At 45.0% G+C, this 15,743-nt stretch overlaps 2 protein-coding genes across 13 annotated transcripts in view; one reads left to right on the top strand and one right to left on the bottom strand.

The window, feature by feature from the left end:
• ppp2r2ca (protein phosphatase 2, regulatory subunit B, gamma a) overlaps positions 1-1,675 on the bottom strand; it is a 57,973-nt gene extending 56,298 nt beyond the window's left edge. Inside the window, exons 1-2 of one of the 4 annotated variants that reach the window (XM_056409675.1) lie at positions 1,614-1,675; positions 54-291 (exon numbers count right to left, since the gene is read on the bottom strand). The gene's annotated coding sequence lies outside the window, so the exon portion shown is untranslated. Of the gene's footprint in view, positions 1-53; positions 546-1,613 lie in introns of all 4 variants that reach the window. The other 3 variants (XM_056409676.1, XM_056409674.1, XM_056409677.1) reach the window with 3 other exon arrangements.
• Positions 1-15,743, top strand: part of LOC130190326 (ankyrin-3-like) — a 74,458-nt gene that overhangs the window by 23,093 nt on the left and 35,622 nt on the right. For 2 of the 9 annotated variants that reach the window (XM_056409663.1, XM_056409669.1), the window contains 36 exons: positions 232-330; positions 1,059-1,157; positions 2,279-2,377; positions 2,475-2,660; positions 4,227-4,325; positions 4,716-4,814; positions 5,217-5,315; positions 5,536-5,733; positions 6,086-6,184; positions 6,287-6,385; positions 6,514-6,612; positions 6,795-6,992; positions 7,124-7,222; positions 7,398-7,496; positions 7,748-7,945; positions 8,179-8,277; positions 8,715-8,813; positions 8,906-9,004; positions 9,106-9,204; positions 9,343-9,415; positions 9,644-9,694; positions 10,362-10,488; positions 10,604-10,682; positions 10,802-10,905; positions 11,287-11,322; positions 12,227-12,451; positions 12,586-12,684; positions 13,194-13,348; positions 13,588-13,799; positions 13,887-14,094; positions 14,211-14,307; positions 14,405-14,633; positions 14,776-14,901; positions 15,020-15,142; positions 15,251-15,283; positions 15,386-15,407. In XM_056409663.1, coding sequence (XP_056265638.1) covers positions 232-330; positions 1,059-1,157; positions 2,279-2,377; positions 2,475-2,660; positions 4,227-4,325; positions 4,716-4,814; positions 5,217-5,315; positions 5,536-5,733; positions 6,086-6,184; positions 6,287-6,385; positions 6,514-6,612; positions 6,795-6,992; positions 7,124-7,222; positions 7,398-7,496; positions 7,748-7,945; positions 8,179-8,277; positions 8,715-8,813; positions 8,906-9,004; positions 9,106-9,204; positions 9,343-9,415; positions 9,644-9,694; positions 10,362-10,488; positions 10,604-10,682; positions 10,802-10,905; positions 11,287-11,322; positions 12,227-12,451; positions 12,586-12,684; positions 13,194-13,348; positions 13,588-13,799; positions 13,887-14,094; positions 14,211-14,307; positions 14,405-14,633; positions 14,776-14,901; positions 15,020-15,142; positions 15,251-15,283; positions 15,386-15,407 — 4,264 coding nt within the window. The remainder of the gene's footprint in view (positions 1-231; positions 331-1,058; positions 1,158-2,278; positions 2,378-2,474; positions 2,661-4,226; positions 4,326-4,715; positions 4,815-5,216; positions 5,316-5,535; positions 5,734-6,085; positions 6,185-6,286; positions 6,386-6,513; positions 6,613-6,794; positions 6,993-7,123; positions 7,223-7,397; positions 7,497-7,747; positions 7,946-8,178; positions 8,278-8,714; positions 8,814-8,905; positions 9,005-9,105; positions 9,205-9,342; positions 9,416-9,643; positions 9,695-10,361; positions 10,489-10,603; positions 10,683-10,801; positions 10,906-11,286; positions 11,323-12,226; positions 12,452-12,585; positions 12,685-13,193; positions 13,349-13,587; positions 13,800-13,886; positions 14,095-14,210; positions 14,308-14,404; positions 14,634-14,775; positions 14,902-15,019; positions 15,143-15,250; positions 15,284-15,385; positions 15,408-15,743) is intronic. The other 7 variants (XM_056409665.1, XM_056409664.1, XM_056409666.1 and 4 more) reach the window with 7 other exon arrangements.

The raw sequence follows: 15,743 nt of genomic DNA, 5'->3' as shown, positions 1-15,743 counted from the left end.
AATCATCTTTTTTTCTTTTTTGTGTGCAAATCCTTCCACAATTATTTACTTACTTTTTTAGATTTTAGGGTGCATATCATATTTTGTTTTGATCCTTGTGTTGTTCCCACTGCATGTAACATTGCTCCACGGTGTAACTCCACACCTCCAAGACTTTACACCATGCAGGCTCCACAAACGTATCCGGCCCCGTTTGTTCCCTGGAAAGCCTGACGTTGTTTTCCTCTCCAGAACGGCCTGAACGCGCTGCATCTGGCGGCGAAGGAGGGACACATGGACTTAGTGGAGGAGCTGTTGGAGAGAGGAGCGGCCGTCAACTCTCCCACCAAGGTACACGTCGAGGTCGCATTAACGATCCTTAAGGTTCGCGGAAACGAACGGATCGCAGTGAGATCTTTAGCCCCTCCATGGGGGGGGGGGGGGGGGAACGGGATGATAGTGCTCGCTGGGTGGCACATGCAGAAAAGAGGGAGATGAATGTGCGCCAGTTCCACATAAATCCCTGCCTCTCTGGTGAAACTCGATTCTCAAGGGCGGCGATGGGCCTGAAGGTGATTTAAGAGGGATAAAGTTACGTTGCATTCTTGGAACACTTTCATACACTTTCATTCATTAGCGTCAACGCTATGACAGCATTTAGAATCGGTCCCAGTGCATCCACTGGATTTCGAAGGACGTAGCGGGATGAGAGCGAGCGTGAGGGGGAAGCTGCTCGGCAGGCGGTGACTCCGCGGATGTCTAATGCGTCCGGCTCAACAACGACAGCAGCAGTAAACGGCTGCAAAATAATCTGACACCCCGCTGCCCAAGTCCTTGGATTGACATGAATGTGTCCTTTGGTATTAATCAGTCAGTAAGAATTTAAACAAATAAAAACGGATGTGTGTTCGCAAATGTGTATCAGATCATGTTTGCACCTCTTTTGAGCAGCTGTAAGGCCTTGATACCCACATAGGATGCACACTCCCAGGATGGCATCAACCCTGTATTTTTTTCCTCTCTCTCTCTCTCTCTCTCTCTGTCTCTCTTTCTCTGTCTCTCTCTCTCTCTCTCTGCAGAAAGGAAACACTGCCCTCCATATCGCCTCACTGGCTGGACAAAGTGAAGTAGTCCAACTACTGGTGAAGAGAGGAGCCGACGTCAACTTTCAGTCACAAGTGAGAAGTGTTGCATTGGAAAATGTGCACCGCACCAACCAAAACCCTGCAGCATGTGACCGTGCGGCATATGATCGTGCAGGATATGATTGTGGTGGAAATTAGTGTTCCTTTACCTTGTGAGAAATCAAAAGTAGTTTAAGCATGGTTGCCCTGTACTGTTCTCGCTAAAGGTTGTTGTTTAAATGTGTTCTTCAGCAAAACAGCCAGCTTCACAATACATTATCCAGCACCGTATTCTCCAAGGAACAGACAGTTGTAGTGTTTGGCAGATTTAATGCAGGAAAATGTAATAATTTGTAAAACTGAAAAAGAGCACAAAACACATGCTTTTGTAAATACAATTGTACATCATTAAGTGTTTGACCATTAACTAATAATAACCAAAACTGGATTCAAAACAAAGACATATTAACGTAAACATGTTAATATAAATGGTAACTGGGTATAACTCACGGATGAAGCCGATTTAGTGGACCTTAAGGCGTGGATTGCGCAGATTGTCAACAGATTGTAACTCCGTGAGCTCGTGGACCAAAAGCGGACTTCCTGAATGTCACTTCCGGTTACTCTGTGTAATCTACCTAGTGCAGCTATCTACAAACGCCACTAGGTGTTGCTAGAGAGCACATAACGTATATAAATGAACTGGTTCCAACACATGCCCCATAACACTTTATTATAGTAACAAGTTTACAAGTAATCAACCAAGCGCTAAATACAAACAAGTCATGAAAACATTCAGCTGAATGGAGCAGAATCCCTGAGCCTTCTCTCAAGACCGTCAGAAATAACTGCTGTCTTCTCAGTGCAAGACCACATCCTTTATACGACTTCAGAAAATCCACATCCCAAAGTCCATCTGTTTCCTCTCCGGTCTGCACCTCCTCTACTGAGTGACCGATTGTGTTTGACCTGTCCAGGAATGAGACCCTAGGTCATTGTCCGTGACCCTTTCCCATGACCCCACAGTCAGGTTAATCTTCTAAGCATTTCAGGAGAGAGAAACATCTGTTACATTGTTTCCTACGACAATGATCGTGCAGGATATGATCGTGCGGCATATGATCGTGCATTATTACGCAAGTGTAAGAGCGGTCTGTGTGCGTTTCCCTCCACAGAATGGCTTCACGCCGCTCTACATGGCCGCCCAGGAGAATCACCTGGAGGCGGTGCGATACATGTTGGAAAATGATGGGAACCAAAGCATTGCAACGGAGGTACGGACGTCCCTGTTTTGCTTTTGCTTTTTCTCTCAATTGATTGTACTCACTTTTTTTTCTCTTCGTCTTGCTTGTTCTCCTTCACTTACCCTAGGACGGCTTCACTCCGCTGGCCATCGCCCTCCAGCAGGGCCACAACTCAGTGGTCTCCCTGCTGCTGGAGCACGACACCAAGGGCAAAGTCCGCCTGCCGGCGCTGCACATCGCCGCCCGCAAAGACGACACCAAGTCGGCGGCGCTGCTGCTCCAGAACGACCACAACGCCGATGTCCAGTCTAAAGTGAGGGGCGGGGCGGGGTTGGGCGGGTGGGGTGGGGTGTGGTGGAGCCGACAGAGGGAGGGGAGGGGTTGGGAGAAATGGTGGAGGAGGAGTCCCAAGATGGGATGGATGAGGGAAGGATTGGAACAGGGAGCAGGGGGAGAATGCAATTACAAAACACTGGAGATGGAAACAGGAAGTGTGTGATTCTAATGCATCGGACCGAATGGGTGATTTTTCATGTCGACAGTTTTATTTATTTTATAGATTTCTTTATTTTTTGCCTGACGTATATAAAATACGATCATGTTAATGGTCAGAGGCTCCCTCAGAGGGCTTTGTTGTTTGCCTCCACATCTTTTTTCTTTTCCGTTTGTGTGACCTAATGAACTCACCCTGCATTTGATTCTTGTGATAAACCCCTTTCCCTAACAACCCTACACCCCCCTGCCCCCCCCCCCCCCCTCTCTCTCTACGCATCCCAACCAGATGATGATCAATAGAACCACGGAGGTATACAGATTCTATCGCCTCTTCATTTAATTCCCTGTGTTTGTCACTTTTCCTGACCATCTTTCAGCTCCTTTTTCCGGATCTTTCCCTCGTGTAACTGAAGATGCCCTGCATGACAGAATGATATCATTTCATACGAATGCATGCTGTACCACAAACTCCTGCATGGCTGACAGCGAAATACATTGTGTTGTATTAACAGATCCCCAGCGAATGTTTACTGCATTTAAATTATGTATTGATTTTATTTATTTATTTTTCGGAATGCTGAATCTTATGTATTTAAAATGTATTAACGTTAGAGATTTCGATACTCGAACGAAACACTTGACAGATCACATTTCATTCACTGCTTTTTCTGTGTACCTGCAGCATGTGTACCTAACAGCACATTGATCACATTGTTTTTACTCTCTGAAACACAAATTGTTGATCTTTCAGTTAACTCTGTTTCTTATTAATTAAATTGCACGATGACTATCAGAATGGGAAGGTAAGGAGTGAACCCACTTAACTGTATACTGTAGATATTGAGTTTTATTAATATATATATAAATATATGACTCATATGTAAATGTCCATTTGTCCATCCAAGCAGATACACATAGTGTGTAGTTGCTTTTTGTTTTTTAGTTTAGTTTGTGGTTTTGGTATTTAAAAAGTGCTTTGATTTTATTTCACCACATGTTTTGGTTAGTAAGCATGGTATAATTGCAGTTTGTTGCATGCATGCATGCATTATGTATTGCCTGTGCTATTTTGGGGTATTATGTTATGCTCCTTTCTTCACCAAATGTGTGTAGATTTCTTTTTTTCAGCATGAGGCATCAGTAGAAGTCGGTTTCTTTCTGGTAAAAGCCACAGAAAAAAATCCAATCTGTTTTCATGTTTTTAAAAATTCGTTCTGTCTTTTCATGTCGTTTCATCTTACTAAGCTCATCTTTTGCAACTCTTACTTTTTTTCCTCACCTGCTTGCATTTTCTTCCTTTCTTTTTTTTTGGACCTGTTTTCCTTTCCCTTTCCCACTCACTCTCTCTCTCCCGCCCTCTCTCTCTCTTTGTTGTCTCAAACAGAGTGGGTTCACCCCTCTGCACATCGCGGCTCACTATGGCAACGTGAACGTCTCCACCCTACTGCTGAACAGAGGGGCCGCTGTGGACTTCATGGCCAGGGTATTGATCCCATTTAAACAAATCAAAACATTGTTACTGCTGCTGTCTCCTAAAACTTGACTTGTGTGTTTTCACCTGAAGACTTGCAGAGCAGTGTGTTTAACATGTACCACGGAACTTTCCCTTTTAAGCTCAGCCATTATCAGCAGCATTTCTACCTTTCTGGCCTGTCAGAGTTTGCATTCTTGAGATTGGTCCACGAAGTTAGATGCAGCTGGGTAGTTTGTGATGTCACTGTTTGATACTCTACTCAGAAGCAAGCATAATAACACCATGCAAACAATTTTTAAGATGGATTTTAGGAAACTGGAATGGGATTTAAATATTCTTACTGTGCACGAATATAAATATTTCTGTTTTCCTTTTTTACCCCCTCGTCTGCCCTTTCAGAATGGGATAACGCCTCTCCATGTGGCCTCCAAGAGAGGCAACACCAACATGGTGGCCCTGCTGTTGGACCGAGGGGGTCAGATAGATGCCAAAACCAGGGTGAGACGCCTTTTTTACAGCCTGGACATTAGCTCTTATAGCCTCTACTTCATGACTGCTTAAAGGGACAGTGCACATGTGTTCCCTTGTACCTGTAGTGCTATTTATCGATCTAGATTGTTTCGGCGTGAGTTGCCTAGTTTTGGAGTGAAAGACAATGTTTGTTTAAATGTATTTTTGGCCCTTTGAGCATCTCAAGCCGACTGTCATAGTCCCATTGTCAAACTCTACAGGGGATAAATAGATCTACAGGTAAGAGAGAGAATATGTGGTTGTGATTTCAGGGTGAACTTTACTTTTACTAGAATCTACCAACCGTTTGTCAATTCCATTTTGGTATTATATTCATATTTATATTACCGGGTTTGAGTCTTTGTCTGTGCATGTGTGATTGCCACGCAGGACGGGCTGACCCCCCTGCACTGTGCAGCCAGAAGTGGCCACGACCCAGCACTGGAGATTCTGCTGGATAGAGGAGCTCCCATCTTAGCCAGAACCAAGGTAGCATATGCATATTGATCAGCCACAATGTTTCCTACAACCAAACAAATGTGTAATGTTTTGCTCCAGGGTACGGTTGTGCTGCAACTGGAAAAAACATCAGGCTTTCAGAAATATTTAACTTAAAAAGCACTTCTATATTTTGTCTGCGTTTTTCTCCGCCTTTTGCTGCTAACCTTTTGACCCCTCGAATCGACCCGTCGCTGTCCGCCTCGCACAGAACGGACTGTCGCCGCTGCACATGTCGGCCCAGGGAGACCACGTCGAGTGCTTGAAGTTCCTGCTGCAGCACAAGGCCCCGGTCGATGACGTCACACTGGACTACCTCACAGCGCTGCACGTCGCGGCTCACTGCGGCCACTACCGAGTCACCAAGCTCCTGCTGGACAAGAAGGCCAATCCCAACATCAGAGCTCTGGTAGGGGGACGCACACATGTACACATGCAGGTCGACGATGCAGCGCGATGGAAGGATTCCTAGAATACCTGTCACATTAAATCAGACAAAAGACAGTGGCACTGTTCTCATTCTTAGGATACAAGGCCATTACCCAACAGTGGAAAAGAAGTCCGACGGTCACACTGGGAATTTATGAGCACTTACCAACAAATAGTTCATTTATTCTTCATTACTTACTTTGTAAATGTTCCTGACAAGCGCCAGATTACCTGTGAGAATCAGATAAAGGGGCGATAATATAATAAAACTACATTTCCTCCTCTGTAATTGTAGTGTCTTTGATCAGTTTCTCTTCCGCTCTCTCTGCCAGAACGGTTTCACTCCTCTCCACATCGCTTGCAAGAAGAACAGGGTGAAGGTGATGGAACTGTTGGTCAAATACGGAGCCTCCATTCAGGCCATTACTGAGGTGAGACACTCAGACCGGCACCTGTAGATAGGCAACACTTGAACTGTGTGAAACGTTACATGTTATGCCCCCCTCTCTCTCTCTCTCTCTCTCTCTCTCTAGTCTGGCCTGACGCCCATCCACGTAGCCGCCTTCATGGGCCACCTCAACATCGTTTTGCTTCTGCTGCAGAACGGAGCGTCTCCTGACGTCCGTAACGTTGTGAGTGCTGACGGATCGTTTGTTCGGCTCTCTTGTCGTCGGCAGTCAGAATCATGGCATGAAGCAAGCAACTTTATGAGTATTTACAGCCTCTTGATGCTTTCAAACGTCCTGTCTTTGCACGCCAGCGGGGTGAGACAGCTCTCCACATGGCAGCGCGAGCGGGACAGATGGAAGTGGTTCGCTGTCTGCTGAGGAACGGAGCGTTGGTGGACGCCATAGCCCGGGTGAGTCGGCAGCCGCATCGTCACAGTTAGTCGCTCTTGCCTTGTGTTTATCGCGAACGAGCAATATTTCATCCAACCGACAAGGTCACGTCGCCCGCCTCGGCTCCAGCTGCAGTCTTACAGTATCTAACACGACTTGCCTCGCCCTGTCTCTCTGCTGTCTCCGCCCCCCTCAACCACAGGAGGACCAGACTCCCCTCCACATATCGTCCCGTTTGGGGAAAACCGATATTGTCCAGCTGCTGCTGCAGCACATGGCTCACCCGGACGCCGCCACCACCAACGGCTACACTCCGCTCCACATCTCAGCCCGGGAGGGCCAGTTGGAGACCGCCGCTGTGCTGCTGGAGGCCGGAGCCTCACACTCGCTGGCCACGAAGGTCAACACACACACACACACACACACACAAACAAAAAACAGATTCAAGATTCTTACACTGACTCACAAACATTCAATAGTTTGGACACGCGGGTTTGGACACAAACCTCTCCTCCTTTTTTCCCCTCACAGAAAGGATTCACTCCATTACATGTAGCAGCGAAGTACGGAAGCCTCGATGTAGCAAAACTCCTCCTTCAACGCAAAGCTCTCCCTGACGATGCCGGCAAGGTGAACAGAAAACCTGCATTATTTCTACACATTGTTTGAATAGAGACAACGTGTGAGGTTATTCCAGGCCTGTGTCTCTGAAATACACTCAATATAGAGTATAATAGAACGGGAGGACCAAACTCAACATATCATCAAGGTTTCCCAGATTGAATCAAATCCTCACCTCTTTCAGAATGGCCTGACTCCGCTGCATGTGGCAGCTCATTATGACAACCAAGAAGTAGCTCTGCTGCTGCTGGATAAAGGGGCGTCGCCTTATGCCACTGCAAAGGTTAGTACGCCAGGCACGCTCACAATGTGTGCGTGATCAAGCCCTCCGTTCTACTTTTAGGCTGAACCCAATTTCTTCAGCTTGTCGTGGATTTTCCATTGCAAGTTGTGACACAAAGAGCGGACGCCGAAGCCTGATCTATTCATGATGATTTTAAGCTACACCTTCTGGTTTTAGGCTGAGTTTTGAACCCATCTGGAATGACCTTTTGTTCCCCGGCAGCTAACTGTTCCCTCTTTCTCACTCTCCAGAACGGATACACGCCTCTCCACATTGCCGCCAAAAAGAACCAGATGAACATCGCCCTGTCGCTGATGCAGTACGGAGCGGAGACCAACGTTCTGACCAAGCAGGGAGTCAGCCCTCTGCACCTGGCGGCCCAGGAAGGACACGCCGAGATGGCCGGCCTGCTGCTGGGCAAGGGAGCTCACGCCAACAAGGCCACCAAGGTCTGTCAGACAACGCCATTGTGTTAGCGCATTTTCGGCGGACAGAAGCGTAGAAACGCTTGATGTTCATCTTGCAGCTGTTTTAGATATGCAACAGGGATTGGGTCAAAACTTTTTTCAGCAGTGATCCGATAGCTGCATGCATGATTTACAAATCAAGGGATTTAGCCAAGTAGTTCAGACAACAATAAAAAAAAAACAGGAATAAAACTCCTGTGCTTTGTCTGTCACAGGCCGGACTGACGCCTCTGCATCTCGCAGCCCAAGAAGACCGAGTCAGTGCAGCAGAAGTTCTGGCCAAACATGACGCCAACCTGGATCAGCAAACCAAGGTACAAACATATACACACACTTGAATGTAACCACTAGTTACAAATGATGTGATTATACAGAAGTGGAGACAATGATTTCATATATTGGTGTTTTACGTGCTGGCTATTTAAAGGGAGTCCCCCGGGTGTGTTATGAAGTTTTATCTGTATGCATTTGCTGCAGGGGGTCGTGTTTACTGGCTGCTTTTTCAGGAAATGTGAGGAAGATCAACACATGTATACAAATTCAGCATGTCTGCCACCTGCTGACTTTAGGGCAGCGTGACAATATCTACGTCACGCGTCTCTATCATCAAGAGTTAGATGCTTTCATGTCCGTTGGTTGCTTTATATACACAGATTCGCCACACACAAGCAAAACAAAGCAGGTGAATTTGGAAATAACTATTTTTTTGTCACCTTTTTTATTGTCCACATCCTCTCTGCTACTTTTTTAGCTCGGATATACCCCTCTGATAGTGGCCTGTCACTATGGAAATGCCAAGATGGTGAACTTCCTGTTACAGCAAGGCGCCAGTGTCAACGCCAAAACCAAGGTAGAGTAAAAATGTCGAACTCCGAAGTGCCGGAACGCTGCCCGCTTCGCAGTCTGTGTTATTTCAGTGATGCGATCTTTTTCCTTCTGTAGAATGGATACACACCCCTTCACCAGGCAGCACAACAAGGGAATACGCACATCATCAATATGTTGCTACAACATGGCGCCAAGCCCAACGCTACGACAGTGGTAAGAGGAAAAGCATTTCTTTAATAACAAAAGAAAATTACTATATGAGTCATCTTTCTTTTCGGTCACTTGAAAACTGTCTCTCTCTGTGATCTTGTTAGAATGGAAACACTGCCCTGTCCATTGCCAGGCGTCTGGGCTACATCTCTGTAGTGGATACACTGAAAGTCGTCAGTGAGGAGGTCATCACTACCACAACGGTAAGCTTGAGGTACCTCTGGACTCCACATCTGGAACCAGTAGGTTTTATCCAAATGCTTTCCAGAAAAAAGGAGTTACGTTTTCTCTATTTCTGTTGTGTCTCCTTCCCCCATGGCTGTGAATGGGGATCCCATCAGACGGTCACAGAGAAACACAAGCTCAACGTTCCTGAGACCATGACTGAGATCCTTGATGTGTCTGATGAAGAAGGTGAGTTAATTTAAACTGAAAAGCAAAAATAAATAAAACAAAGATCGGCCTTTTTGCAGAGGAGAGGGTATACTCACGATTTATAGGCTGTACCTTGATCATAAATTAAAACTGACCTTGGATGAAACATGCTAGCTCTCTTTCTCTTTGTGCAGTAGTCATGAATAGCCGAGTATTGTGGGTGATGTAGTTTTGCAGCCGTGGGTCTTAAAGCTCTATGTTCCATAGCTTTGAGGCTGGAAGACGAGCCATTATCTGAGATGTCTGTGGAGCTGGAAGGTACAGCCAAATGTCGGCCTGGTGTGGACTTTACTGCTGTCAGTGTCATCATATGAGCATAGTGCGCAGTATTGCATTCGCTAAAAACATGAATTTTGAAAATGTTGCGTGCAGCATTTACTCAAAATCCATGATCCCTTCTAGGGTGTTGTTGTCGTGCATTTTATTGAATCGAATTTTGAGTGAGAAGTTCTTCCCTGATCTAACTATGTTGGTTAATGCGATGGTGGACAATAACTGCATGACGTGTGGTGAAGTTTTTGGATAATTGAAGAATGCACTGGTTTAGTAATGCTGACAAAAGGTGCAACCAAACGTTCAGTGTTTGGTTGCACTAAGCTCCGCCCTCTCGTGCCACTTCTGGTTGCAAGGAAATCCAAGTGGATGGTCGATTGGTTTGTGGACTAAATAACTGAAGATGCATTTGTGATTCCCACTACAGCTCTCTAAGGCTTATCTTTTACATATGGTTTATTCTGAGGAGTGAAAGCTGGTATGTTGCACATTTGGTGAAGTCGGCCCTCGAGACTGGAAGTCCTCACATGATTCAATGAGCCTCAGGATGTTATAAAGGAGCCAGGACTTCCTGGTCAGGTGGACCATTTAAGCTCCTCATGAAGACGAATCCTCTTTTTTTGTTGTCATGCTTCTCTTCTTCGTTGCCTAGGCGAGGACACCATGACGGGTGACGGAGGGGAGTATTTGAGAGCGGAGGATCTCCGAGAGCTGGGAGACGACTCTTTGCCGGGACACTACCTGGACAGCTTCAGCTACATGAGCCACAACCTAGACAGGTCAAGAACAACACACACACACACACACACACACACATACTCACATGCTCACACACCGGCCGTGATGCACATGCAAACATTTCAAAAAGACAAATGCAACCTGCTTCTCCAACAGGTCGCAGCACACTTCCACTCACCAAAGCTTCTGTCAGAGAGAGGGAGTTCTCATCGAAGACATGCTTACAAGCCACCAGGTGAGGACAAAGCAATTCCTAAAAAGTGTGCTGTTGTCATTTTGTTGGTTTTATATTTGAGAATATTTGAGAACACTGTGGCTGTTCAGACCCAAACTGGCCTGCTTGTCACTCTGTAGGTGTCGGCGCTGTCTAAAGAACACGATAAGGACTCCTTCCGTCTGAGTTGGGGTGCTGAGCACCTTGATAATGTGGTGCTGTCCTCCAGCCTGCTGCATTCTGGGTACACACACACACACAAGATTCACACTGTTTCTAAATGTGTAAGTGACACTAAAGATGTTCAATTATTGAATTAGAGACTTCACCTATCACATGTTTGTGTTCACTATCAGGAGTGTGTGAGTCACCTCTGAATCATAAATTTGTTCACTACTTCACGTCGGTATTTTCTACACTCTTATTATTTATTTTTGTAATCTCTGCCGTTTCTTTTTCTGTCTCTCGTCTGGTTTCACTCACTTTTACTTATTTTTTATTCTCTTTTTCTCCTTTTTGTTTGTTTGATTGCCTCTTTCTGCACTTTCTTGTCTTGGCTGTGTGTGTTTGTGTGTCTGTGTGTGTCTATGTGTGTCTCTTTGTGTTTGTTGTATTTTGCTTCTAGCCGTTCCTCTCCGTGCCTAGACCATGACAACAGCAGGTGATACTCTTTATTCTTTATTTTGGTTACTCTCTCTTTCTTCTCTCCTCCGTGCCCGTATCTGTTTTCTTCCCATCTTATCTGTCTGCGTGACATAATGCACTTTACATTTCCAGAGTACAGGTTTTCTTCACTAAAGATGTTCTAACCGCGTTTTTTGTTTGATTTGACTCCTATATTCTGGAGCATCTGCTGATAAAGAGACCTAATATGCTAATCCGATTTGTTGAGAATAACGTAGCACAGTGGGGTGTTTATGACAGCTGGATCAAAATTTGATAGTCCTGAAATAATAAGGCTGGTATTATTATTTTTTAAATCTTTTTGTATTATTGTCAAAAAGTCCCATGAAAGGGTTTAAGTCATTTGTTTCCCTATCTGTAGCAGAAAACCAAGCCCATTTCAAATATATAGTTCCATTTTAAAAATGGATCAGTAATTTCCTAAAACAGCTAGTACAGGAGTAAAGTACGAATTACAATTTTACTCTGGACATCTTAAACATTTCATATACAGTAACCTTCATTATTACCGAAAGCACTTGCTTGCCTGGAGATGCCGAATATTTGATACATATTTTGCACCCTGAAACACAAGATTAACCAGAAGTAATCTTGTTCAACGCCCTCCTCTTTGCTTGCCTGGCTTGCAAACCCAATGCAAATGAAACTGGAAAGAGAAATGGGCTGGAATGAAATGCAATCCACTGCGATATGCTTGTTATATCAGAACTGAATGATATAAAGATAGTTTCTTTTTTTATGCAATGGCATTTGCTTCGTCTGCATGGAAGCTCGTGGTCAACAGATGGAACATCTGCGCCAGAAGTATTGCATTTATTAACCACCAATGGTAAAAAAGAAAAATAATTATTGGATTTCTTGCTGGATCCCTTTATTCTCAGCTTCCTGGTCAGCTTCATGGTAGATGCCAGGGGCGGGGCCATGCGTGGTTGCCGTAACAACGGCCTGCGAATCATTGTGCCACCAAGAAAGTGTTCTGCACCGACGCGGGTGACATGCAGGCTGGTGAAGAGGCACCGTCTGGCCTCCATGCCCCCTATGGTGGAAGGGGAGGGGCTGGCGGGTCGCATCATCGAAGTGGGACCCACTGGAGCCCAGTTCCTGGGGTAAGTGTGTGTGTGGAGTGTGTGTGTATTTGTGTGTGTGTGTGTGTGTGTGTGCGTGCGTGTGTGTGTGTTAATACTGTTGTGTGGTGTGTTCATACTTTCTTCTTCATTCCCCCCTGTGCTGCACGGATCAGTAAGCTCCACCTCCCCACAGCTCCGCCCCCTCTAAATGAGGGCGAGAGCCTGGTCAGTCGCATCCTGCAGCTGGGTCCTCCAGGAACCAAGTTCCTCGGGTAGGACCATGGTTGGGGGACACCCTACCATCCCGGAAGTGGTTACATACTCACCCATATGTTTTCCACTGTGTCTACCCCAGATTCTTTATTTGTTTTATTTAGGTTTTCCATGTAATAATATTTATGAGTGACTTTTTTTCTCATTCTTTTGTTACCTCCCCTGTTTCTTGTTTCAAGAAATGTGCAAGCCTCTGACTGAAATCCCCAAACCCTTGTGTTGTTGCGTTATCCCCATGCTTTTCCTCACACTAGTTGGATTCTACTCCTGATGTGGAATGGATTTTCTCGTTGTGTTTAATATATATTTTTTCAAATGCCTTTTTCATGAATATGTTTTTATAATAGGAATGAAACATCTGGCGTTTTTAAACTCAAATTTGAATATTGTGTTCTTTTTTGTTTCTTTCTTGCATAAATCAACCCAGATATCATATTATCTTATTAAGCCTCCAAATACTTCCTAGTCTAAATTTGTGTTTGACTTTTTAACTTGTGACCATTTGCAGGCCCGTCATTGTGGAGATCCCCCATTTTGCAGCCCTGCGGGGAACAGAGAGAGAGCTGGTGATCTTGAGGAGTGAGACAGGGGAGAGCTGGAGGGAACACCACTGTGACTTCACCGAAGAGGAACTGAACCAGACACTTAACGGCATGGATGAAAGTAAGGGATCTTATCTAGACTAGGACACTAACCAAGGTTTGTCGAGAGCGGTTGATATCTTGCATCTCAGCACTTTTGATGTAAACAATAGAAAAAAACACAGTGGCACTGAAGCCACAATGTGATAACATTGAGCTATGGGGAAGTAATGAATGAAGGAAAAACAGGGAACAACCTTTTCACCTGAAACGTCATCCTCCAAATTATATTATTCATACAAATATTTCTACTCTTCACAGAGCTTGATTCTCCCGAGGAGCTTGAAAAGAAAAGAATATGCCGCATCATCACCCGAGACTTCCCGCAGTATTTTGCGGTGGTGTCGCGGATAAAGCAGGACAGTCATTTGATTGGACCAGAGGGCGGGGTCCTCAGTAGCACTCTTGTGCCCCAGGTCCAGGCTGTCTTCCCCGAGGGAGCCCTCACCAAGAAGATCCGAGTTGGGTTACAGGTACGTGCAGTGCATACTTCTTGTGTCAAAGTTCAATGTTACGGCAACCGATGAAGTCATGTTCCCGCACATTGCACGTGGTCCCAGGCTCAGCCCATTGATATCGAGGTGGTGAGGAAGATTCTTGGAAACAAAGCCACGTTCAGCTCAATTGTCACATTGGAGCCAAGAAGGAGGAAGTTCCACAAGCCAATCACGATGACGATCCCTATTCCCAAGAGCTCCAATAGTGACGGGACAAGCGGAGTATACAGCGGGGAGACCCCCACCCTACGTTTGCTTTGCAGCATTACAGGTACGTACGGGGAATAATCAATCCTCAATATATTATTTTTGTTTTCTATAAATATATATTTTTTAATATGAACAAGTGTGAAAGGTTTTGGAACAAATCTCTCATCTGTGTTTCAGGTGGAACCACTCCCGCCCAGTGGGAGGACATAACCGGCTCCACCCCTCTCACCTTTGTTAACCAATGCGTGTCCTTCACCACAAACGTGTCGGCGAGGTCAGTTCTTCCTGTGTTTCTGAAGTGTCCGTCACAAAGAAGCTTAACACGATCTTGATGTGGGTGATTTGACTAAATATGTCCGGCGTATTCCTAGGTTCTGGCTGATAGACTGCAGACAGGTCCAGGAGTCTGTTAGTTTTGGCTCTCAGCTGTACAGAGAGATCATATGTGTTCCATACATGGCCAAGTTTGTCATCTTTGCCAAGACGCTGGACCCCATCGAGGCCCGTCTGCGCTGCTTCTGCATGACGGACGACAAGATGGACAAGACACTGGAGCAGCAAGAGAACTTCACGGAAGTTGCCCGAAGCCGAGATGTTGAGGTGGGGAATAAATTACAAGAGGGGAAAGTGTGAGAAAGGAGGGTATAAAGAACGATAGAAGCATATTGTGGGAAAATGTGTAGCTTGAGGTCCTTGGAGGTTTGTTTGAATCAAGAAAGCGGTTCTCCATATCCACACACAGGTGCTGGAGGGAAAACCCATATTCGCTGACTGCTTTGGAAACCTGGTGCCTCTAACCAAGAGCGGCCAGCACCACGTCTTCAGCTTCTTTGCCTTCAAAGAGAACCGACTGGCCCTCTTCATCAAAGTATGACTACACATTGGAAGAAAATGTCTGAAATGTCTACTTGTTTACTCAGAATGACGATACATGTATGTGAAAATATGTGTAATTAATAGTGACTTGTTGTTGAATTGATTGACAGATTAGAGACACAGCACAGGAGGCATGTGGTCGCTTGTCCTTCACAAAGGAGCCGCGAACATATCGTACACTCAACCACAATGCCATCTGCAACCTTAACATCACTCTCCCGACATACTCAAAGGTTAGTTTGAATACATCTCACTTTGTGTTTACGTCACACTTGTGCATTATTTTTAGTTGCATTGCATAACTGCATTGTTTGCTTTCTCTGTTGTATTGTTCTCTTTAGGAGTCTGATTCAGATCAAGATGCAGATGATGAGGTAAATAAATAGTTACTTGATATAGTACCCTCACAAAAGGAAAGATTATGTCATAATTAGGTTGTAGCTCACAACGCTTTTTTAATCTTTTTTTCTTTACAGAGCGAGAGGAGTGACAAGAAATGTAAGCTAAACTCTTGTTTTGTGTCTCATGTTATCGTGTTAAACATTTTTAGAAATTTGGGATTTATTTTCACAAATCTTTCAGAAATGGACCCAATCATTTGAGACATTTTGCAATACATTTTTCAATGGTTGGTGTGTCTGTACTGAGGGTGCCACTCGATACCTATTTGGTCAAATAAAACACGATCTAAATTGGAGTCACATCACTTAACATAAGACTATAAAGGTTGTAAAGTATTAGTTTAGAAATATATACATCTGTATGTGCTAAGCAATGCACTGACATCTGATATAACTTTCCATTTGGATTAACCCTGCTCTCTGATTTTGCTCT

Source organism: Pseudoliparis swirei, chromosome 24 (assembly GCF_029220125.1).
Source record: "Pseudoliparis swirei isolate HS2019 ecotype Mariana Trench chromosome 24, NWPU_hadal_v1, whole genome shotgun sequence".
Taxonomy (NCBI): Eukaryota; Metazoa; Chordata; class Actinopteri; order Perciformes; family Liparidae; genus Pseudoliparis; species Pseudoliparis swirei.
Note: the sequence above shows the minus strand (reverse complement) of the source record. Positions and strands in the feature narration are given on the sequence as shown.